Here is a 25443-nt window from a genome sequence, read left to right on the forward strand (position 1 = left end):
GAACTGGACATCTCGCGCTACCCAACTGGACAGCGCAGAGCGACAGAACTGGACATCTCGCGCTACCCAACTGGACAGCGCAGAGCGACAGAACTGGACATCTCGCGCTACCCAACTGGACACCGCAGGGCGATGCAACTGGAGTTACTGGACGTCGCGCTATTGCGCAGCGCAGACCGGTCAGGTCCGTATGAATTAAGTGTGCTGGCCCTCAGCGGATGGTTGTTGTGCGTAAAAGTACCAGCACATGGTGAGAAGAGATGCACTTTTTTTTTTACGTTTATCAGTTCATGGTTTGGCCCATGTTAGCGGAAAAAAGACATGACCAAAGAATAGACAAAGATAAGGCCTATGAAACACACTGCCGCGTTTGTTGGATAGGACGCGTTAGTGTTGCCATGGTGACAGGTATTTTTTTTTTTAAACATTTGTGAGACGGATGAGGAAAGGTAAGGCTCTGAAAGGGCTTAAGTGGGATGAAACACGCAAGTTTGCAATTTCTGTTTGATGGTTATATCTCCAATAAAGAAGTGTTCACATCGTAATCGTCGGACATCGTCCACCCACACAGATATCGTCAACTGCTAGCAAAGGAATCGAGGTCTTATATGCTTGGGCTACTACTGAGTGTGATATAGGAGAAGTTGAAAAGGGTCGAATAAGCATGCTTAGTTTGTGTTTTGCTGCATTATTGTTACTAGAGCTTCCTTCAAATGCATTGCTGCTCTTTTTGCTCTTCTTTTCTATCATGCTCCAGGAGATGACAAGCCTCAGTTCCGTAGCGTATGATGTGCACGGTGGGGACTTCAGTGCACGAGCAGTGGCCCAGCGGGCCAAAGGTCCAGGCTGGCACAGAGAACTGATGACGGCCGAGGAAGCACGGACGCCCCGTTTCCTTTACAGGGAGGCCTGGTCAAACAAGCAGTTCCTGGTGGGTCATGAGAAGCTCAGTGCTACCGTCTTGATCCTTCTCTCTTTGTTCAGCTGACAGTTTGGACAGATTTACAATCAAACGCTGTCCCAAAGCACCCATCCCCGCCACTGGGCCTTTGTTTATCCTACAGAAAACCAAAGTCGGTCCCGGAACCTATGAGAGCACAGACTTCATCCAGGAGCTGGCCAGGAAGCCAGGCAGTGCCCGTGGCGTTTGTGCCAGTCTGGACAGCAGGTTCCGGGAGGTACAGGTAGGACTGCAGTCCAGAAGAGAGGGCGGTACAGTACCTGATTTAACCTATTCATGGAACTGATTTGAGATGGCATTTCTAAAAGGATGTAGTCTGCAAATATATAGGAAATATATTGGAATGAAGTCAATGTAAATTGTCATTATTTGCATTCAAAATCAACCACTTTATTGTGTGTGTCTAGAGTTGTACCCCAGGTCCCGGGAACTATGGGGAAGGGGGGGTCCCGGGGGCGGCTCTGGAGGCCATGTCTGCACGGTCAGCCGGGGGCGTTCTGATGAAAAACAGTTCTGGATGGAAGCGCAGCTCTGAGGAGACCAAAGTAACTATTCCTGCATTGGTCATTTAGCAGGCACTTTGCAAAGCAACTTACAGTACGTATGTATGTATTATATAAGTATGTTGTTTTATATAAAAACATGTCATCAATGAGCCGATATGGGTTATGCACCTTGATCAAGGAGCAAGGAGTCAACAGACACTGGGGTTCGAGCCCAGAACCTTTCAACTGGGGGCTGTACCTCCTACCCACTAGACTATCATGCTCCACAAGTACATGCACTAGATAAGCACACTAGTGGGTATTTCACCATCCATGTTGAAAAGTGTTGTGTGTGTGTTTTGTGTGTGCGTGCGCGCAGTACTGCGGGCCGAGTCCCTGCACGTACGTGTTGAAGAGCAGTGTTGACATCCTGCTGGGCAAGAGGACCGGCGTTAGAGGACCATACGATCTGTTCACCGGACAGCGAGACGCACCGGTAACGGCTGGCTTCTTTGCTGTGCCGGTAAAAAAACACACACACACACACACACACACACAGACACACACAGACACACACACACTAGATTTTTAACAGCAGCAAGAGTGGACCCAATAGAAAAAAATAAGTCAGCAAAAGGTTACAGGTTATAGGCCTGCTACAATTTGGGAGATTTTGTTCTGTTGATAAAAGTGTGTCAACTTTTCAATCAAATAAAACAAATAATAATAAACAATATGTACCAGGCATGCAAACTAGTCACCTTTCGGCGAAATTCGCAGTTTTTTTTAACAAAATTGGCCACTTGTGTGATTTGTGGAGATCCATTGAGAAAACATTGGGGGGGGGGGGGGGGGTCTACAGTCTGACGAAAACGAGACGATAACTAAATAAAAATCTATTTAGGATGACAAAATCTTTTGACACTTTCGTTAACGAATAAAAACGAGACGAAAATGTAAGCGGGACAATTTGGGAAGCGATCCAATCAGAACTAAGCTCTTTATGTGGGGGAGTAGGACTGATCGTCCCGCCCGGCAGGTCAACTACGAGGCAGAAAGGACCTTTTTTGGATCTGCGTGCGCATGTCCAAAAAAAAAGATGCTCGCGCAGGTCAAATTTTTATTTTTAATTTTTATATATATATATATTTTAATATAGAATATAGAATAATAGAATATTAATATAGAATTTATTTTTTATTTTTAACTCCCCGGAGTATAACCCTGGAACCCCCTAGTGGGTCTGTGTTTTCCTTGGCTCACGCATCAGTCTCACCTTTTTCACCCCAAACCAGTTTGCATGCCTGATGTACATGATGTTGTTGGTGTATCCTGGCTTGATGATGCCATCAGGGACGTGCACAGAAGTTTTGAGGGGCAGGTGCCGAATTGTTGACGGGGGGGGGGGGGGGATCGCGGACGAGCGCTGAGGGCACTTTTTAATACGAGGCAGAAAGGGCAGGGCCTCAAGCACCCCTAGGGCCCTATGTGTGCACGTGCCTGGATGCCATACACACGTCCATTTTAGTGTGCACATTATGCTTGTAGTTGTAAACCCATACACAACTGCCGTGTGCCTGAGTGTGAATTGTTTAGTGTGTGTATAGTGGCAGCTTTCCAGCGGCCGCTTCTGGGATCAGATAAATCCGGACAACGTGCGTCTTGAATTATAGATCGATTTATTTGTTCCATTCTTGAAAAATACAAACAAAGATGTCCCTATCGCATTCACACGGTTGAAAAATTGTTTGCCACTTCCGCTCCACCTGGTCATAGGTAACCCATCCTTATATTAGACATCTGTCAGTCAGAACATCAGACGTCTCGCTCAATTGGCCAGACAGAACACGGCAATCAATCAGTATTCAAACATAGAATTACGTAATTGTAAACCATAATTCACCATACTATTAAACCATATTTCATGAACTTAAATATTATAATTATGTGTATAATATATAATTACGTGTTATCAATCTTAATCACTCAAATTAATTTGCAAACATAAATATCAAAATGGCTCCAACAGTGTGTGTGTGTGTGTGTGTGTGGGCTGGTCCCCGCAGAAGCATGCAGTGGGGGCCGCCTCCACCGAGCGTGACTTGGAGGGTTTCTGCGATGCGCTGAACCGTCCAGAGAGGAGAAAGCACGGCGTGTTCAGCTCAGTGGCGCGGCACCCGTCTGTTCCCTCAGAGCGCATCTACCACAGCACCCTGGCCCAGTGGCCCCGCGCCGCGGTCAGTCACTGGAGGAGACGCACAATTCAGAATTTTGTTCAATTATGCTCAGAAATTGCTTTGTGGGGACAGTTGATGAGGATGCATGCATGGTTTATCAGAACAACACTCTAATAACACTCTTAATTATTAATAATCATTTCACGTTTATTGTTGTTCAATCATTCATTATGAATAAATGCCGGTTCAATTCAGAACTCAAGCCAAAAAAAAAAGATCAGACCACCAACTATTTCCTGTTTTTGTATCACTCTCTCCCTCTGTCAGGGATTACCAGGACCTGGGTACTATGAAGTCGGGTATCCGGGACGTCCGCTGAATCACAAACCCCCTCCCTTCTTATCGTCCTCGCCACGCCGCTCTAAGCAGCAGGAAAGGCCTCTGACGGGATGTGATGTGGGTAAACATTAGACTGCATATACCTCGTCGATCACTCATCTATTATTTACACGTTCTCATTCTTCTGTTTGCATAACACCATCCCATTAATCACAGCCAGAAATCACATGGAAAGGCCCGAAATCCACATGATAACCAATATTTCAAAGTTTTCACAAGATCACATCCAAATGCCCACCAATATCACATTATCTATTCCCCTTCTAAAACGGTCCACTGTTCTGTTCTGTCCTGTCGGAGAGGCGTGGGCAACAGGGTGGGCAAAGTAACACTTTCCAGCGTATCCCAGGGTGCCGAGGTGATCCCAGGCCAGCCAGGAGAACTCTAGAATGAGGGGATGGTTCTTCTCCTGGTCTGTACTCCTGCAAGCTGACTGTGGCTGGTACACTTCTAAAGGGAGGCATTAAGGGGGCATCCATCAATGTTTTACTATGCTTATCACGGTCTGAATAAGCACTCTTTAGAAGAACATTCATTTCTACCAGTCATTGCTGTCTCAAACCATTAGGATCCCATCGTTAAAATGTCTGAATTATTTGTTGACCAACAGAGACGGACGGTCTGGCGTAGGTATGTGAAGTGGGAGGCGGTGAGCCAATATGTGCTGTAATGGTTACCATCTCACCCACAGAGTGGTGTTGGTCCCGGAGGTTACAACTTGGACTTTAAAGAGGGGAAGAGATTTAGAAGCCCCACATCTGCCTTCAAATCATCCACACCAAGATTCCCCTCTCAGCCCCTCAGGGCCAGACACACGCAGTAAGAAGATGGATTCATCGCTTTATTATACACATTTATGGTCATTACACAGCTCAAATGAAATGATGATATGCATGTTTGTTTGTGTTTCAGAGAGAAGCTACGGCGGGGGAATGTTCCTAAAATGTATTGAAGTACATTTTAGGTTTGTTTAATTATTTTATTCCAAAATAATTAAGAATGTAATTATTGTTGAATGTGAATTTATTAAAAGCTTGAATCTAAAGGCAAAGCCAGTTTTGTCATGCCAGTCCAGAGTTAACCTCTCATACAAAATCTATACCATTTTACAAAATAGTTAGATAGTAGATAGTAACATTTCATGATGTCCACATAGAGATATACGCATTTACACATGAAAATATATCGATATTGTGTTGAAAATGTACATTTAAAAAAAGTTGAATGGCACTGAGGAGTGACTTGTAAGGTTTGAATGGCAAGAACCAATAAATCCACACAACAAACTGACAAGGGAAGAAAACATTTTAACTTGTAAAGGGGAAACTAGATAGCAGCACATTAATCATAGCTATGATTAATATTAATGTGTGCAGACACATCAAACAGTATTATTCATTAGCTGGTATGTGTATTTTTGAAGCCCACATGCTCTTTGAGAACCATGATGAAGTGCTAGAAAAATAAATATTCTATTTTGAAAGTGGTATACAACACGTCCTTCAACATAACGTTAACCATTGGTTCTGCCCATTGTTCGGGCGAAAAGCTTATTAATGTACAACATTGTTCATTTAAAAAGAAAGGTTTTTAAAAGAACAAGACAGCCTCTTGCAAACAACTGCCTCCAAGCAAACCCGGATAAGCAGGTCCAAGTTTTTAGTGACGAGCCGACTTGCAGATTTTGTTGTACACCTCAGGGAACGCATCGTTACAGCCGAGCTGCTCCCTCAACTTGTGGTACAGCGTTCCATCAAACATCTCCCAGAATTCCTCTCTGTCCATGTATACGTCTGCATACAGCATCTGGAACCTATGGGAGAAGCATGGCGATGTCAAAACCAACAAGATGGACAGAACACACAATTCAAACATCACACTATTTAATACATGGCTAAGGCAGGTATGATACTAGCGACAATTCTAAAATAGCTTGACGCGAGCAAGCCACATAGCTACAATAGTAAGGACGCAAGTTAGCTCAAATAGCTGTGATGCTAGCTAGTGTCTCAATAGCAACGTCTCTCCAGTCCTACCCGTGGACGTCTCTGACAAACTTCTCCAGCTGGCGTGTGGACGCCTTGGCCTCAAAGTGTTTCACCCTGGGCTCGCCGTACGCCCCGATGTCCACGTAGAGCTCCTCCTTCTGCTGGGCCTTGGGGTGCACCATGCCTCTGCTGGGAAGCAGCATGAAGGGGCACAGCCACAGGGGGTACACCTGGCACAACACAGGATGAGACCACCAGAGTTTAGCCGACTTATTTTCACACCCAAGCCAAGATTCCCAAGTGAGTCCATCCACCAGACCCCCCCTCAGAGGGAGAACACGTGGATCACTTGCTCCCCCCCGCCGCCCATATGTACCTGGATGTCCTGGTGGAAGCGAGTGAGGGCCGCCTGGAGGTGCCTCATGGGCACCAGCATGTCCTGGACCACGTGGTGCTGCTCGTACAGCCTGCGGATGGTCTCTCCCTGGGTGAGCTTCAGCAGGGAGATCTTGGGAGGTACCATCCAGCCCAACAGCCAGCGGAAGACAGGGTTGTTGCCAAAGGGAATGATGTCCTGGAGAGAGAGGGGGACACACGCACACACACACACACACACACACACACACACACACACACATTAAGGTGAGGAGCAAGAATCGATTCGCTAGCCAGTTAAATTACATTTTTAACATCAGCAAGAGTGGACCCAATAGAAAAAAGAAAGTCAGAAAAAGATTGCAGGTTATAGGCCAGCTACAATTTGGGAGATTTTGTTCAGTTGATAAGGTGTGTAAACTTTTCAATAAAATAAAACTAATATAATGATAATATACAATAAAATGTACATGATGTTGTTGGTGTATCTTGGCTTGATGATGCATCTGTGCCCTCAAGCCCTTCCTCCGTAAATAACTAATGCTACTAATGCTGTGTACAGGGAGGGCCCAAAAGACCAAGAGAGCTCCTCCCCTGTCAGACCGCCACCATGCATAATACATCCAACTATTTACAGTTATGGAACATAACCTTGTCACACTCACTGTTGGCTAATGTGGGGTGTGTGTGCTTGTGTGCGTGTGTGTGTGTGTGTGTGTGTGTGTGCATGTGTGCGTGAATGACAGAAAAGCATTAGTGGCTAATGCAGGGTAATGTTTGTGGGGGAAAGGCTTGGGGAAAAGAGAGTCCCCGGCCGATAAGAGGCACCGTCTCACAGGTCTAATGTATGCATGTGTCTGTGTCTGTGTACTCATGTTTACCTGCAGCTCCCAGAAGATGCTGCGTGTGTGTCTGTGGTAGTAGTGTCTGAGTGGGATGTACTCCACTCCACTGCGGTCGTCCTTCAGGTAGCCTTCCACGTGTTTGAAGAACCATGGCTTAAAGTACAGACCTATCCGGTTGATCTGATGGCACAGACAGACAGACAGACAGACGATGTTAAAAGACAGGACACATTCAGACCATTTAATAAGAAAGAAAAAATAGAAAGTTGGCTCACAATTTGCAATCTGCACTGACCGACAGCACCCAGCTGTACTGCTCAGTAGACACACCCGTCCCCTTACTGCTTCTAATAACTACAACTTTCTTTTGGTCTTTGGGACTGTGTACAATTCCATTTACAAACTATAAGGTGTAAGTGTAATACATTTAAAGAAGGGACAGGGAAGATGTCCTCTAGCATGTTGCCTTGGCTAATAGATTCAGAATGTGAAATAAATGTGTGAAATAAATGTGTAAACAAATGTGAGCGAGTATACAGCATGGAGTCAGTTTTAGAGTTTGTCCTTGTTTTTAAGGTCCAGCTCCCTCATCACCCATTGGTCCATCGAGCTGTCCGTTCCGCCTTCGGACTCAAATTCATTCTTCGATTCTTTTTTGGATTTTTGATAATTCCTTTAGTTTATAAAATGTAATATATAACAGCAAAGGCCAAAGTGTCTTAATCCATGCTTTATCAAACACGCAAGAAAAACAAAAATAAAATATTCCTTTTATAACGGTCCATGAACCAAAAATGTGAATTGAACTGGAACATTAAGCAGCAAATGTTTTGTTTTTTTAAACAATTGATAGATTATTAAAATTAGAGTAGACACATTTTCAGAAAATGTGCAGCTCTAAAATCGAGGCTACCCTACCCTGGCTAACCAGGAACCAATGCCCCCCCCCCCCCCCCCCCCGTCCACACACCTTGTCAGGCTCTGCGTGGTCCGTCATGGTTCCCGTCATAATGACGGCACTATCCAGGGAGTACTGCAGGCCCTCGACAAACGTGTTGCCCTTGTTCTGCGATGCCTCAGTGAACCGCTGGCACACGTTCTCCAGCCCCCGGACCGGCTCGTAGCACAGCTTCACCCACTGCTTGGCCGGGACGATCTTGATCTCTGCGGCAACCAGGAAGCCCAGCGTACCGCAGGACCAGGGAACGGCGTGGAACAGGTCCGAATTCTCCTCCTGATGGGGAGGGAAGGGGGGGGGGGGGGGATCACAACTTTGATTTACAGTTACTACACATCACTTAAGGGTGCTCTTTAGAAGAATCTGAAAGTCCTTCTCATGACAGACCCCTCTGGCCGTAAGTGAACTGAAGCCTTCTAGAGCTGGCGGACTGATAGCACTGGAGTGCAAGCATACTCGCACTAAGAATAAAAACAAACTAAAACATACAGATTATTAATACAAACTAACTTGGGGAGTGAGCTTAGACATCAGGTTCTGCCTTCTCTACGGCAAAACCATCCCGGTTCAAATATATAAACGAAATCCGTCCAAAGGCTGTTCTACAGAGATATAGGTGAGATTCTGTCATATCGGTCGATGCTGTGAGAATGGCCGTTGATACCTTTATTTAGTGCCATTTTGTACTAAAAAGAGACACCTATTGTCAGGATCCCAAGGTGTTCTGAACGTCACCTGTTGATGATCAGGAACTTCAAATCAATGTCAGTCTCAGCCTATGGTGGCTGATGGGACTGGTCCCTTACCTCTGTGCAGCGGACCAGGCTGCCGTCTGCGAGCACTAGTTCAAATGCAACACAGATGTGCTGAAACAGCCCATAAATGTGAGAGGACGACTCGATGCCGGTACCCATCACCAAACCACCTGAGGGAGAGACGGAAAAAGAGAAGGAGAGAGTTATTGGAATCTTAACCAGGTGTGGTGTGATTAGCCGTAACAAGCCGTTACGGACATCTGCCCCTTAAGACATCACAGGTGTGCGTGTCCACCTAGATGTGTGACGGATAGATGAACAACGTTTGCGACAGTCCATTGGGTAGGCTGGTAGACTGATCTATCCAGCACACATCTAGGTGGACACGTCCACTTTCTGCCCCTTATGACGTCATAAGGGGCAGATTTCCAAAATGGCTTGTAACGGCTAATCACACCACACCTGGTGGCATGTCATGGGACCTTTAATTATTATTTTTTTTATTATTTATATAAGTTAACATTTTCTATCCATTAGAACATAACCAAAGTCTTTCAATACATTTTCTGTAATAACTGACATCTGCATATGTTCCCATTATTGGGTCTATGTGTTGGGGATGTACCTGCTAGCCCATTTCCTTCCTCTGAAAAAGCTCAAAACAATCAACAGGAGGCAGCGTTTGCAAGCCGCCAGGTCATTGCATACGCACAAGTGTGCATGTTTAAATCGTGTTTAAAGTGTCTGTGTGTGTGTGTGTGTGTGTGTGTGTGTGTTAGAGTGTGGACATCAAAATGAATACAGCATCCTAATGGGAAAACATTAGCCTCGCGATAAGCAGTTTATGGCATCAGGAAAGCTATTATGAAATTCGATCCCAGGGCGCCCCTGGTCCTACAGCCCATTTCCTCTCCATTTCTTTTGTGGAACTAAAACATAAATCGTCTGATGTGATTAGGGAGGCGAGCAGGAAGCTGATTGGCAGGGAAGATGTAAACGTTATATAATCCTACGAGGAGCCTCGGAGGGTGCAAATCTGATGTCAAGATGTGTCGACAAATGCATCATACCCACTCCGTCTGAATGTTAAAACAATACTTTTTATTCCTCACTCCCCTCCACACTTGAAAAAATGCAACAAGGAATAACTTTATAATGCTGAAAATGATGATGTATAATTGTGATTATAAAACGGGTGGCTTAAATCAAGCGATCTGATTGGTTCCTAACTGTTGTATATTGAGCGTATACACACAGCTATGACGCCCATTCAGTTTACAGAGCTCTGTATCACTCCGCGCATAACTTGAGCTGTTGTTTATTTATATATAAAAGCAATAGCATAGTTCACTGAAGCCTAAAAATATGTTGATTGATGGAGAGGGTGGAAATGTTGTAAAGCAATAGGCACACTGTGAGTAAACTGCTCGATAATAGGCTAAATTGCCGGCATACCAAGCTATCGTCTCTAGCCTTCTCTCTGAAGGACGCTACAGTGTGTTGCAGAGCAACTGCCGCACACTTTGCAGGCAGCCAGGAGGGACTACATTTTTGTATTTGTTGTACGCCCCTTGACTGTGGTATAATGAGCACATTCCACTGTCGTGATCTATTGCTTAAGTGATCAGGATGCCAGCGACAGCCAGTTAAAGTGTTCTGGGTATGTAGTCTGTGGTCTGGGAATGTGCATGAAACAAGGCATGAACTGCAACAGCAGAGCCACTGAACGATACCGATTTTGTGTGCAGTTAACAGCAGTTTCCAATGCTGATGAAGATGCTAGTGTGGACTACGGTCAACAACTTGACTGACATGAAAATAGTGTTTTTATATTAAGTTCCATAGTCGGGACATGAGTGAGAAAAAGGCACATCAACTTTTTAGACTATTTAGACAAACTGTCCAAATGAGAACAGTGATGGTGTTATTAACATACCCACGGTGAGGTCGTCTAACTCGGGCACCACAGGCAGCGTCCAGCCAATGGAGTTGAGGAGAGCGGTCACCTGACCCATGTTGGCCAGAGGCTCAACTCGTACCACCTGCCATTAACAGCACAGATCCAGCATTAGACATATTGTTTTTAGGGAGAAAAAGCAGCCAACTATTTGCCATTATAAAGCTATGAGCAGCACACAAGTGGTACTTTTAATAATGAATGAGAATACCTATCCTGGTCTAGCCTGCCTCTGTATGAGCCAATATCGATTTTAGACTGTCCTCGGCTCATTTCTGACCAATCAGGGCATCTCTTGGCTGATTGGTTTTGGGAATCCATCTTGCCTGTCAATCACATTGTGCACACAGTGTAATCCTCTCAATGGCCAAAGAACGTGGGAGGAGGGTGAGCTTTTTTTGTTGAGGTTCAAAGTCTTCCGCTCCTTTCTGCGATCTCTCTTCAACAACTTTAGAAACCGTACATACAGCACCTTCAATCAATCCTCACAATCATCATTTGAAAATTATGTTCTGTTCTTAGCGTGTAGTTTAGAACCAATGAAGAATAATATAATATAATATAAAAAGGCTTATGTTAAAGGTATTTTTGAATAAAGTGTTAGTATTTTAAAAAGTCAAACATGTGTTTTTGTGTATTCTGTAGCTAGTTTGAACCATGAACCCTGGTGCTGTGAAGCAGCCCTGCTGCCGACCACACACATCTGTGAGGGCTAAAAACTGCACCATGTAGGTCTACACTGCACCCGCTTTTAGCCCCCTGCCTGCACCCTGGTCCTTACGGATGGCGGGGGTCGGGTGACACAGTGGTTAGCAATGCTGCCTCACCAGCAGACAGGATCCTGTGTTTAATACATTGGATATACATCATTGTTATCATGAAAACTGCAATAGTGATAGTAGTTGCCTTCCTCAAACCATAACGCTGATTCTGTCTTAGTGTGATGATGATAGGATGACTGGACGCCTGCCCCCCCCCACCTGACGGCTACCAGCTTGCTTAGTAGCCAGCAGCACTACACCACTGTAGAGTATAGACATTACACATTTGACCATCCCTGGAACGAGGGATCCCCCACTCAGTGTTCCTTCTAAAGGTTTCTTCCTTGATAATAAAGGGATAATTTTCCTTGCTCTTTGGAGAGCTTAGGGTTAGCGGGTGATGCAACATATGGCGTGTGAAGCCCTTTCAGCCATTAACTTTGATTCAGTGATACAAATTAAACTTTGATCTTTTCTGTTGGATCCCCCTCAGCCCGGCATGTAGGCTACCTGTCGCTTGATGTCCACGTCCAGTATGTCCATCATGTTGATCATGATGTTCTTGTTGGTTTTCTTGTACTTGGCTACTCGGAGGGACACGGTCAGCCAGCCGGGTCTCCCCGTGCACATGTGGGTCTTGGCTCCGTCTTTTCTCCAGTCACTCACCTGGAGAACGAGCACAACCCAACATGGCATTGACTTACACAGAGAAGCAGTAAAACACTTACACACGCAGCTAGATTATACCAGTGTTCCAGATAGTACGTTATCTGTTAGGCCAACAGCCTCTGATCCTTAAAGTTGAACCCTTTCCCAAGACAAACTATAGCGGAAATAGAGTTGAACAAAATAGTTATTTCTGTAAAGGGATAACAATTAACCTCCTGGTTACATAACTATCAATACAGATTGTTTTTGTATTTTGTTACAGATTCGTTGTTTACCAATCAAGCAAAGCCTGAAAGCAAATGTTTAAATGTTTTAAGACAGAGATAATGTATAATGGCATAGATACGAATGATACAGACAATATAGAAAACGCGCACGCACGCACACACACACACACACACACACACACACACACACACACACACACACACACACACACACACACACACACACACACACACACACACACACACACACACACACACACACACACACACTTATTTATTATATAGGTCTGGATGTGCTCACCTGTCGCTGAATGTCTTTGACACGTTGGTCATGCAGTTTTGGCGCAGAGCACATCTTGAATATTATCCATGCACGCAAATAATAATACACGTCGAATACAACGGAGAGCGGTAGCAGGAATAAACACACAAAGATCCATCTTTGATGAACGATCACGTAATCGAGTCCCTTTACTTTAATCCACAGTAGAAATAACACTACCAAGACCCCTAAATACATGAACGAATCCATCGCTGTACAGCCCACGGCCTTCTCACTAGCTAGTGCCTTAGTAATGATCAAACCAAACACCCTAAAACAGCTACTACTCTTATTCACGAAAAAAACGAGCGACTACACTGGTGTATGCAGCGGATCTTGGCGACGCATTGATCCGCTAGCTGCACGCTCCAAAAACCTGATACTTCTCTACCTTACTTCACAACGATAGGTAACCAGCTAGGTGACCAGCTAGGCCCACCCCTTCTTCATGCTGATTGGTTAACCGTGTGGCTAGAGGGTGACTCGAGTCTTACAGCGTGCGGTTCTGGACCAGTCACAGAGCAGCAAGCGTGTCACACCATCAGCCCGTTCCTTGTGGCTCCATCAATTTGTTTAGTTCAGTCATGCGTTACTCCAATCATGTAACTATAGGCCTACCTAGGAATATGGTTTCAGAAAGAAGACGTAACGCAGTCTAGTCATTGAGGGGACAGACGGAATGAATAGGATAAAATACAATAGAATAGACTCGAGTGGAATGGATATTATAGTTGTTTTAAAGGCCTACATCATACACAATAGGAATGCATTGTGTTGTATTGAAATTAGCCTTTTAGTTTTAATGACATTAGTGTTATCAGATCTGACCTTGACTTTTAGAGAATATCTCGCTAAATAAAAATAAAAATAAAACTCAATAAAAAAATATCGATATAGGACTAGCCTATACATTGCTATATCAAAGTTGAACATAACGTAATACACACAATGAACAACATATATATTAGGCCCATTTGTGTGTTCGTGATAGGGCTATTGTGAAAAAGTTTTTAACTGTTTTTAACTGTTTTAAAGTAGGCCTATAGTTGGGAGATTATTTTTCTCCTCGTTTCAAATTTCCCACAACATCGAACAAAGGAGTTTGTATTCTTTAATAGGGAAAGGTCTATAGTCAAACGTGTACACTTGAAACATACAAATAAAAAATAAATAGTAGGCTAAACGTAGAAGGAGAAAAATGGAGATGCCTATTGTTAATTTCCCACATGATGGGACTTTGTATTCATATTAGGCAAAAAAAAAAAAATAGTAGGCCTATAATCTGTCATTCTCTCCATCACCGCACGTCCCTCTCCCCCTGCTCCCCCCTGCTCCACTCACACGCACACGCAGATAAAGTGGTCCACTTTGAGAGGGTGGGGCGCCAGTAAATGTTCCTAAGTGGGGTCTGTCGCTCCCTCATCCATCTGCAGGGATGATCGCCAACCACCCGGACTGCAGAGCTTTTAATACAACAACTTCCAGTCAATGGTCTATTCCTTCCGAAGGATAGCGCGGATATCTGCACGGTACAGGCTGATATGTGGACGTAAAAGATAGGGTCTTCATCCTCCTGAGACAGGGAAGCCATGGAAAGGTAGTCTATGCAATAGCATTCCCTTATTCCTTTATGACTTTTGGTTTCTTTAACTTCTTTCTATATGCGCGATTTATTCTTTATTTCATTTGATAATCACTATTATAACTTTGAATCTGAGTTTTAGGCTTCGTCTTTGTTTTTCCACCGCGTCGCATCCTTAATGAATGGTCTGCGCGCAAGAGGAGCGCACTCTCACTCTCCATATGTTTGGTGCGCGCATAACGGACCCCGCAGGCAACCTTTCAAAGGCTTTCTGCAGCACTAACAACCTCCCTGCCAACACTCGCTGTCTTTAAGCACCATGCCTTCTCTGCATCATGGGGCCATCTTCGTGGGGGTCTTCCTCATAGTGACCGGGGGCTCCACCGCCTTCCTCACCTCGTCCCAGAGCCGTCTGCAGGCCTTCTCCCTCTGCTGCGTGGTGCTAGGGGCCGTCATGCTCATCCTGGGGCTCTTTTGGGCCATGAACACCAAGTCCCCGGTCAACTACAACCACGGAGAATACAACGGAGAGTGTCCGCACTATCCCTACAACGACTACCCCAACTTTGGGAGCCACGTCCTTTTTGCGCCATCGGGGAGCCGCTTCCCGGAGTCGCAGTCCGTGTTTCTGCCAAGGTAGGGTAGTGATTTACTCGAACAGTTTGTTCATAGGCCTACGTGGTGTAATTCAGCAGACACAGGAGGCCTATGCAAACATCAACTTTACTCTATATTCTATACAAAAAGCCGTGATGTCACGCGTGATGGGATGCACCAATAGACCGATCGATTATGATGAGTCGTGCGAGCCCACCCATCATACGATTAACCGAATCTCATTATTTCTTAATATAGACAGCAGAGCGCAGCGGTCTTCTCTCAAGGCCATGACCCTTGGAGTCACCATCGTGCTCTCTATTAGACGAATGAGACCATATATCATGATGTTCTAGGTTCACACACAAGTAATCAACCATTAATAAACAAGGCAAGACTTTATATCAAAGCCATACAAACAATACATTATTATGATAATATCCTAACTGCATCTTAACTAATAGGCCACCATACCAAAGCATGGTTTCACTACCGAATTTTGCAATTTGGGAAATGTAGACCTATGCATTATCTAAGCATGGCCTGTATAGCCAAGGGTATCTCATATGGGTGTCATCAAGTGACCTGTATAGCCTTATATGGGTGTCATCTAGTGGCCGATATATGCAACTGCAGCTGGAGACGGTTTGCTAAGTCTGTTATTTTTTTGGACAGGCACACAACCCCAGAACGCCATCGGAGTGGCGCCAACTGTGAGGAATTTGACTACCCTCCCATGGATCCCGGATGTTTCAGTCCCTCTACACAACCTCCCCCGTGGCTGGGACCCCCACCCCCCTATGAAGTGGCCATCAAGGTTACCTGCAGCTCGACGCACCTGCGGCGGGCATATTCTGACACCCACCTGGCATCGGAGCCCCTGTTCGGACGATCGAGGGAGATCAGCTTTGAGGTGTGACGCTGGACAATGTTCAAACCTCCTTCCCATGGCTGCCTGTCCAATAGGACGCTGGGTTCCAAAATGCAGACTACTCAGAATCCACCCTTCATTAGTCAGTGTGATTAGCGACATGGTATGACAGTAACATCAATTGATACCGCAGGCGGCATGCTTTTTGCTAATGTTGATTGAATATGTTCCAGCATGCGCAACCTATCTCAGAGATTACTTTGCCCGGTTAATAAAATGTCAGGGATCTAACAAAGCGATGTATCTAACCGGATTTTGGCCTTTTGTGAAGTACACTTTATTATACACGCTTATTATTGGTATATAGCACCGATTCTCGGTTTGGAGTAGTGCATAAGGCTAATGATGGGTATTTTGAAACCTGAAGGGATAACTTCTGGATTTTTCAACCTGGACTCTATTTTTTGCACCTTTCAGTTTTGGTCTAAGTGACTAATGCAGGCATTACATTTTAAATTTGGTCCAGTATTGAGCGAGAACGCCAAAGTGCTTGTTTTTGCAACTGACAGGCTAAGATTATATACTATCATTGTGGAAAGGATCCCTATCCACCTTTTTTGCTACTTTTTGCTTGATCTGGTCTGTTTGTTATTGTGTCTTGTCAAGTCTTGATCAAGAAGTCTCACTCTTTAATCGCATTGCAGGAACTGTCCCTATTGTTCCATTGTCATTACAATCTCAACTTTCCTTCACCTACATTTTTGAGATAACAATAAGTTACACTTTCGTTAGTCCAAAACAAAAAACTCTGGCCTGCACTCCTGTCTCCAACTCCCTCAAGTTTCTACTTTTCCCTTCCTGCTTCAACTCAACCCAAGCGATATTTCTGAGCAAGAGTTATCCTCAAGCGAGATCCTGGTTTGACACAATAACAAACAGGTCAGATCAAACAAAAGGCAAAGAAAAAAGCTGTAGGGATCCTTTCCACAATGTTGTCAGACACTTATTATAACAACCAACAAGCACTATAAGAGGATGTACAGGTCACATAGGGTTACATTGCTTCATGCATCGTGACTGCAGTGGCTGAAGAGGTCTTGCTCAACACTGGACTAATTTCAAAAATATTTGTCAGTGTATTTGTCAGGAATACAAAGTCAATGTTGAAAAAGTTATAATTTAACTGCGATATTGTGATTGCAACAGCCATGTGGTGTCTGTAGTATTTATTTTGTTAAAAAAATGATCACACATTATTTAATAACCCTTATCTCCCATGTACATGTTTTTTTGTTATTCACATCAGAATGTAAAAATGGCTCCATAACTCAATATGATTATTTACTTTGCAGGCTTTGGCCAGTGGTATGAGGAACTAATACAGGCATAAGGTTCACCGCACCAACTACTAGGGGCTCACAATATTCACGGTTCGGTTCATACCATGGTTTTGGGGGTCACGGTTTTCGGTTAGTGCCTATTAAAAGTGCCTATGAAAAATGTTGTATGTATAAATATGCGTTCTCCCCTAACAATGTATGAGTGGGGCTGTGCCTTGTAACGTTTTTAAAAATGGCTGTAGCGATGAAGAAATGTTATTTCTCAAACGGTCTAATAAAACACATGTTTTATTGGAAAAACGCTCCAAAAAGCAAAACTGCAATACTATGTAGGTGCTGTGTGGAGGAAGTCAGTCTTTCGGATCCACTCTTGGCCCGAGCCTGAATGTAAAGCGGGTCGCACACCAGATGAGCCACAGAGCACAGTGCCGGCCAGTGTCGATTTTTCGGCTTGTTCTGTGTTGAATATAACGAGTGGTAATGATAATGATGGTACGATCCAGTTGTATGGTACGCCCACCCATACTCTTGCGGTATTTCACGGAGGAACGCCCCCCTTTGGTCGGTCCCACTCTGAGAGTATACCGAGTTCAGTGAGGCTGACCGTACGACTCGACAACAAAAATGGCTGCGCCCGTAAAGAGATTTATTTTCTTTGTGTTTGTATCACGTTGGTCATTTTAATGTTGATTTTAAATGCTCTTACACACTTGATAACATTGCTACTTTATTCCGGTCACCAATTTATGCATTGCACAGTCTTGCTGTGCGTGCAATACAATGTAACGTTGTGTTGTTTGTTTTCGAGCTGGTTTGCTAAAGAGGCTAATGTAGCTAAAAATAACAATGATTAGCCAATGACAAACAGGAACGCTATAAGTGCTGCAAGCCAGGAAATTACATCACGTTCTCGCTAGAGCAGGTTGGGCGTACTGGTGTACCATACAACTGGATTGCACCATGAGGCGGTGCCGATTTTTGAGCTCTCTTTGGAAACTTGACCCACGTTAGTTTCAATGAAGACACCCAAATGATAAGGGGAATTAAACATTGTGCAATCCAATTGCACTGCAGCGCTAGCCTATTCAAGAGCATGCAAAGAAATGGATTACGGTGGATGAAGGAACGGCAGATAAGAAAAATTTATTGCAGGAGCATGAATAGTTGTTCCGTGAGGAAAGCGTTGTCGAAGCGCTGGCGGGAGAGGAAAAGGGACCACCTCTGCGATAACAACAAATTAATTTAAAAGTGAGTGAATGTTTTTAAATGAATGTACACAGATGGATGGCACAGGACATTTGGTCACCAAATGAAAAAGTTAGTGAAAAATGTTAGGACACAAAACCTTTTTTGAACCGAATAAACCAAACAAAACATACCCGAACCATGACTAGCGGTTAATTCGGTTCACTACTACTCAATCCCTAGCAACTACAAGTAAAACCAACAGGATTTACCCTCACCATGAGACCCACGCTTCAATCAGGGTCATCTGGTATAGTAAAGATCTGGTCTAGGTTGAAATAAAAATCTGCAGGATCGGTGGGTTGGTCAGAGGGAGGAATCTGGGTTGACAGGAACCCTACTAGCCTGACGGACAGAGGGACTTCTGCCTGCAGATCACCAACAAGAACACCCAAAGCTCATTCCTACTTCTTCTTCCGTTTGCACTACAACAGAGCATTTGAGTGGTAATAATCAGGTGAAGCACTGTAACCCGATCTTTGTATGCCTCTCTCGCTACAGCGCTGTTGACCGACTCGTCCTCATCCATTACCTGCTAATGCCTCTGACCTCCATGCTATTCTAAGTGGTTATTTTGTTTTTCTTTTTTTTTAAATTGTGTTTCATCTGGATGCCAATATTCTTGTCTTGAAAAAATCGCTGCTTTTGTAAACCTAACTTGTCAGATACTTACAATCTTAGTCAAGTATAGGTTTCAAGTTGAAAAGTCCACACAAACACCACCAACAACAACAACTAACCCTATCTATGATACAATGACTGGGGCATAATGATAATATGCCATAGGCAGCAGTGGCACTGGCAGAATCCCTGTTACTTTCCATAGTGGAGGCCACTGGTATTGACTAATGCAAGGTGTGGTTAATAGGAGGGGATGAGGAGGATTGCTCTTATCGACCAGTGTGAAAGAAGCTGCCCTTGCGACTCATTAAGCAGTCTCCTCTCCAAGGCTCCTATTAAATAAAAAGCATGTCCTCACCCATGTTAAGTTTCTTTAAGACTGTCCTCAACCATGTCATTTCTTTAAGCCTGTCCTCACTCTAGTTTCTTTAAGCCAATCCTCACTCTAGTTTGTTTAAGCATGTCCTCACCCATGTAGTTCATTTAAGCCTGTCCTCACCCATGTAGTTTCTTTATGCATGTCATCACCCATGCAGATTACATTTCTTTAATTATTTATTATTATGGTTGCTAGGGCTGCACTTTGCACTTTACAATATTCTTTAGAGCTTGGGCTCGAAATGCACATGAAGGCCACAGAGTTGTTTCCTGAAAATAATGTTGGAGGGGGCATTCCTACCCTTTGTCTTATTTCTCCTACTGTCTGTCTGTTGTCATCGGCCATTATTTAGTATCCTATGTCATTATTTTGAGATCGCAAGGACAGACCAGGGCAGGCCCATAGGTGATACCCAAGGACATAGCCACCCTCCCTCAGGAGGCAGATCTAACAATAGACCAATCTTAACAAGTTAGTATTTCAATGAGTGGGCTTTCTCAATTCTTACGGCCAAAGCACACATTACACATTGCTGTTACCTACAAAAGTTTATGCAAGGATATGCATACAGATAGGCCTACTTTATTAAGAAGGTCAGAAAGTAGAAAGTAAAGTTGATGAAAAAATGTAATAAACTAAGAATAATAACTAAAACATGTATGTTCAATAAGATATTCATTCTGCATAGGTGTTGTTAGTTTAAAGCTAGGGGAGGCAATTTATTATAGAAGCACTTTTTGTCATATTTGTTGAAATTCTCTTTACACCCCAAGAGCAATCAATAAATCAAATGCTCTGACAAAAAAAAATACAAAATTCCGTTATCTGGCTGTCGCAGACCTGTAATCTGTCTATCTGTCTGTCTACCTACCTACCCGGCTACCCGCAAACTCTGCCCGGTCACTCTTTGTGCAGATTGTGAACAGCGTCTTCCATTAGCCGGGCATCGCCAGACGAATTACAAGTTATTAGTCTGAAACCTCTCCGTTCATTTTCGATTTCCAAGGGGCGTCACCAACGGGCACAGACCCAAATGCCTCTGGATGAAATTGGATAGGTCTACAACCAACCATAGCAACGAGAGGGGTGAGGCAGCACTGCGCGACGACATCTGTTAATCATACAACATGCTTGCAGCAGAGAAGATCTGATCTAAACGGTTGTGATTGGCCGGTCTATTTCATACCGGGCAAATCTATTTGTACGGGAGGGGAGCCAGACTTTATCTGCAGAGCAAGTGAAACGTGAGCTCACGAGATTCATCTGGTTCCCAGGCTAGTCTTCAACAAGGCTAGGCAGACCTATTGTTAAAGTTACCGTAGTTTATTTCATGTGTTATTGGGGCAGTGGCTTTGCAGGGAGTCAGGAAAGCAGGAAAGGAGGTTTGGTCTTTTTCCATTGGATAAATCCAATATCTAGCTTACTCTGGTTTGTTTCTCAAATAGTCTACTCTACCTTTAATAATAGGCTGTCCAGCAAGGGCAGATGGATGTCAACGGAACTGAGGGATGGAGTTCCGTCAGTCAACAGAAGCTTGTTAAGGCGAACCTCAAACCCTGAAGCCACACCCATAGCGTGGATAACATGAGTTACTACATTCCTTTATAGGAGGGTCAGAAATCTTGATCTTAATTCTTGAAGTGTATAACACAAAGTCCCACGAAATAAAGTGCGTTACAAGAAAGGCGAACGTAGGGTAAATATAATGGTGTTGTTGAACTCGGACGAAGTTCCATTTTTGAGTTAATAAGAGGCTAATAGCTAACCACAAGGCTGCAAAAAAAACGTCCGAACAAATGTAGAACTTGGTAGCCAGGCAGCAACAGTTACAAAAAATATTGATAGTGATTGTTGTCTGCCGTTTGGATATTCGGACCCGTTTCATCATTATCTTTTTCATTATTGGTGTGACGCGTAAAAATACATCTTGGATAGTTCTCGTTGCATTTTAGGAAAAGCATTCCTATAAGAAGTTCAGGATTCTGGTGACGGAACCCGCGCGCAGCCCGCCCAGCCCAAAGAGCGAACGCCTCACGCGACTTCCTCTACTGGCACGCGCGCGCGCATACACACGCACACGAACGCAACCACGCACACACACACAAGCTACACTTCCAGCTAGCGGGGGCGCGGTCTTCTTGCAGTTGTAGACGGTGGGACACGCGCGTTATCGTCAGCAGCGACTCTCTCAGAGCCCTGGTGGGCATCGGTCACTGCTGGGGATATGATGAGACTGGATGAAGGACGGTTCATTCCACATGTTATTGTGTAACCGGAGACCTATGAGAATCCCCGTCACCTTTCCTGTCTTCTGTAAAGGTAAAGTGAATCGACCAACATTTGGACACCTAAACAATACTTGCACGTAGTTAGCCTTTCTCCTGGGGTGCTCACTCATGTATATTTTGGAGTTTCGTTTTGCACTGTAGTCGCGTAAAAAGCAAGCTGTTTGAAAAGCAAACGTTTTTCATCGCATCCGGGTTTGCTTAAATTACGGTTGGTGGATCGGTCTGAAATAATCTCTCCGTGTCCGTTACTCGATTGCAGGCTCTCTGTGATGGGGGTCGCTCAATGTAGCAGCGGTTAGGCGGTGGGGGACACTACAGACATGCCCTTTCCCCAGAGCATATTGCTGTGTCTGGGCGTGGTGCTGATGACGGCCGGTGTGGTCATGGCACTCTTCACGGGCGCCGTTCCCCACGGTATCCCGCTGTTTCAACTCGGACTGATTCTGGGGCTCGGGGGTGCGGGGCTGGTGGTCACTGGGCTCTGCGCTGCCATGAAGAACCTGCAGGTGGCGGTGCCAGGACACTTTCTCCTGCACCCCCGCACGGGCACCCGCTTCAGCCCCCACCAGGCGCTGGCAATACAAAGGTAGGCGCACGTGCTTCACACACAGATGGGTAACTTCATATTCGTAGTTTTTGAGTCACTGATATGCCACCATATGCTATTAGGTCTTTAACACATGACGTGCCTTTCTCTCTCACTCTCTCTCTCTCCATCTCTCTCTCACGCACGCACGCACGCACGCACGCACGCACACACACACACACACACACACACACACACACACACACACACACACACACACACACACACACACACACACACACACACACACACACACACACACACACACAATAATAATAGTTTAATAAGAAGCTGAATCTAAATGAACATTCATGTGTGCTGAATGTGTGACACAGAGAGGAGTGAAAAATAAAGATGTTCTGAAAATAGAAGTAGGTCACAGGGAAAGCTTGCCTATGATGGCCCATGAATGTATACAAGACTTGCTCTGCTCAATCTCTCCCATGGTGTCAGAGACAAGCCAGGTGCACGCTCTCCAGCCTTTTTATACTTCCAGTAACAGACAGGAGATGGCTCTCTGGCCAGTGGCTGCTCGTCTCCTACGTGGTTAGTGCTAGTTAGCGCTTAACACATTCGCAAGCGTGTTTTGCGTTGTGTCGTGTTTTAATCTCAGAGGCAGGGGGAGATTATGACTCACAAGTACTCACAAACACACTGAGTGCTGCCGGCGCTAAAGTTTTATGGACGGAAAGCGGAACAGGAAGCGACCGCATGTTCACAAAATGAGTCGCCCTCAAAAGAACTACCATCACATGGTGGACTTTGTTCTTCTCAGGAGGCTGGACCGCATCCGCAGGGAGATGTCCACGGACTCGGTGGCCGGGCAGGCCGAGCTCGCCGAGCCCTCCCTGCCCTCCACGCCGCCCCCCTGGGACCTGGAGCCCCCGCCCTCCTATGACACGGTGATGAAGAGCCAGGAGCACGCCTCGCAGCAGATATGACCTGTGACCCCCCCCCCTGCCCCCCCCCATCCCTCCCTCACCCCCTTTCCTCCCTTTCTCCCAGAGGAAGAAGAAAACCGCAGGGACAGGAATCCATGAGTCATGAAACAAGCCTGAGACGACAAAACCATCGTCAGCTGCATTTCACCAGCAAAAAAAAGTTCACTCTTTGTGCCTTCCTGGGAACCACCATCTTGAACACCAAAGCGAGCACAGAAGTGGGGGCCTGCAAGCCAAGGGGACGATCTGGGCTGAACTAAAAATAGGGCTGTGAGGACACGAGTCCTAGATGGATGAAACGTTGGAGGGAACTTTACTGTTTACCATTTCCTGTGTTGCTCTAACCTTGCCCCATCCCACCCGGGACTCCAGCCTTATGTAACTTTTGAACCGTTGTTGACCCTGTATGACAGTTCAGTTGACCGTAAGCCCAGTAAACAGGTACTTTATAGGCCACACTGAAGGCTGTCACTATGAACACCACCCCCCCCCCCCCCCACACACACACACACACACACACACACTTATCCTTCTGGAAGATCTGCCTTCCATCCCAGCCGTATGGATCGGCCTAGCTGCGTGCACGAACTTACAAAGCATTTTATTACTGGTTTATCCCAAAGCAAAGTGCCTTTTTGGCAGCAGCGTTGTTGTGCCCAGGTTTGTACTCTTTTTAATTTCTTTTGAAAGAATGACGGCCAGGGCCGGCCTGTGTGGAGATGTTTCTGGAAGCGTGAGTTAACGACTAGTCTACCACGATTCTCTGTGGGTGGTGCCTGTGAAGGAGAAGTAATGGCTTGTTTGAGTGAAAAATTAAATACTGGTGGAGACCTATAAAGAAAAATAAATATGGCAAATGTTTACTGTAAGTAACTATTGAAGTCTAAACAGACACATGACTGTTGAATACAGAACACCTGGTCACTTTGGAAACGATGGAAACAATGGAACGTGTTAGGCAAAAAATGTTACCTATTTTGCCAATGAGCAGGAGGCAAGGACCCCCTTAAAAAAGTACTTAATCACACACACACACACACACACACACACCTTCACCTTGAGAAACCAGGACGAAGAAAGATGAAACAGTCCGCGGTTTGTGTTGGCCACGTTGGGTTGGGACTGCGTGGAGCCGTCCAGCTACGGGCTGACGGGTGGCGGGCTGTGTGTGGCCGCCCTGGGACCCTTCAGTGTGACCGAGGAGCGCTGTCCGCACTGGGGGGACCTCACGGTATGTATGGGCACCTGTCCTGAGTGTGTCCGTGTGAGAAAGTGTATGTGGGAGAGAAGGTGTGCATGTGTCTGTGGATTAGTGTGTGTGTGTGCTGTGTTAGTGTGTGATGGAAGATAGGATGATGGATGATATTATTCCAGCGTGTTGGGTTGTGGGTTGTTTGTCAGTTCCCGTTGGTTTCTCGTGAATTAAAGGGGCTTGAGGACTGCTTGTTCATTTAGACCGAAGCGAAACAGCCCTTCCACCGCACTCACACACACACACACACACACACACACACACACACACACACACACACACACACAACTAAACCAATAAGCCAACCTGGGCTTGCTTGAGGGTGGTTCCATTTTGTCTGAGATGATCTGCGTTAGGAGAAAGAACGGCATGACTTCAACTCTAATACTGACCTGTATGGAAAAAGAATAGAGGTTTCGATGAAAAGTCCTGCGTCAGTCAGGCCTTTGATCCAAAGGCTTGGGCACAACTCACTTCTCTAGACGGATGGATAAATGACTGCCATGTTTCCTCATTGATGCTAATAGAGTGGCCACATATAGACTTATAAGCATCTTTATATCATTAGGTTGTCTTTGTCACTTTCCATTAATCCAGTAATGATGATAATGATGAGCTGTAGCATGGTTGCCATGGCGAGAGGGGAAGTAACGGTCCGGCCCCAGAGGCGCCCCAGGCATCAGAGCAGTCCATTACTGAGCCTGATCTGCCCATGGGGCTTCATCTCACTCTTATCAACGGTTGCTGTTTAAGAATCAATTAAGAAAAATCATTATTCAAAAATAATAATGACATTATGATCTCAAAAAATGTACTGTATTGTTTATCTGCCATTTAGCTTGTATCGTGGCAATTTCATTAA

The 25443-nt window shown here is 45.0% G+C and overlaps 4 protein-coding genes across 4 annotated transcripts; 3 read left to right on the plus strand and 1 right to left on the minus strand.

The window, feature by feature from the left end:
• Positions 1-748: 748 nt before the first annotated feature.
• On the plus strand, positions 749-4845 carry LOC311353656 (ciliary microtubule-associated protein 2-like; the record flags this gene model as incomplete). Its single annotated transcript, XM_084473554.1, has 6 exons — positions 749-931; positions 1065-1184; positions 1369-1506; positions 1826-1969; positions 3513-3683; positions 4714-4845. The coding sequence occupies 6 exons, from the start codon at positions 749-751 to the stop codon at positions 4843-4845; spliced, it is 888 nt and encodes a 295-aa protein (XP_084329680.1).
• dhcr24 (24-dehydrocholesterol reductase) lies at positions 4846-13278 on the minus strand. Its single transcript, XM_084473358.1, has 9 exons — positions 12859-13278; positions 12172-12327; positions 10880-10985; positions 8995-9113; positions 8201-8464; positions 7267-7410; positions 6387-6584; positions 6059-6240; positions 4846-5835 (listed from the first exon to the last, which is right to left on the minus strand). The coding sequence occupies exons 1-9, from the start codon at positions 13087-13089 to the stop codon at positions 5682-5684; spliced, it is 1554 nt and encodes a 517-aa protein (XP_084329484.1). The 5' UTR covers positions 13090-13278; the 3' UTR covers positions 4846-5681.
• A 1502-nt stretch (positions 13279-14780) lies between these two features.
• On the plus strand, positions 14781-15977 carry LOC311353019 (uncharacterized protein; the record flags this gene model as incomplete). Its single annotated transcript, XM_084472857.1, has 2 exons — positions 14781-15097; positions 15734-15977. The coding sequence occupies 2 exons, from the start codon at positions 14781-14783 to the stop codon at positions 15975-15977; spliced, it is 561 nt and encodes a 186-aa protein (XP_084328983.1).
• Positions 15978-21708: 5731 nt separating this feature from the next.
• Positions 21709-24283, plus strand: LOC311353014 (uncharacterized protein). The gene is made up of 3 exons (XM_084472853.1): positions 21709-21833; positions 22062-22388; positions 23164-24283. Exons 2-3 carry the CDS (start codon positions 22123-22125, stop codon positions 23327-23329), a joined length of 432 nt encoding a protein of 143 aa, XP_084328979.1. The 5' UTR covers positions 21709-21833; positions 22062-22122; the 3' UTR covers positions 23330-24283.
• The last annotated feature ends 1160 nt before the right edge of the window (positions 24284-25443 follow it).

The sequence above is a fragment of the Micromesistius poutassou genome, assembly GCF_964030765.1.
Source record: "Micromesistius poutassou genome assembly, chromosome: 9".
Taxonomy (NCBI): Eukaryota; Metazoa; Chordata; class Actinopteri; order Gadiformes; family Gadidae; genus Micromesistius; species Micromesistius poutassou.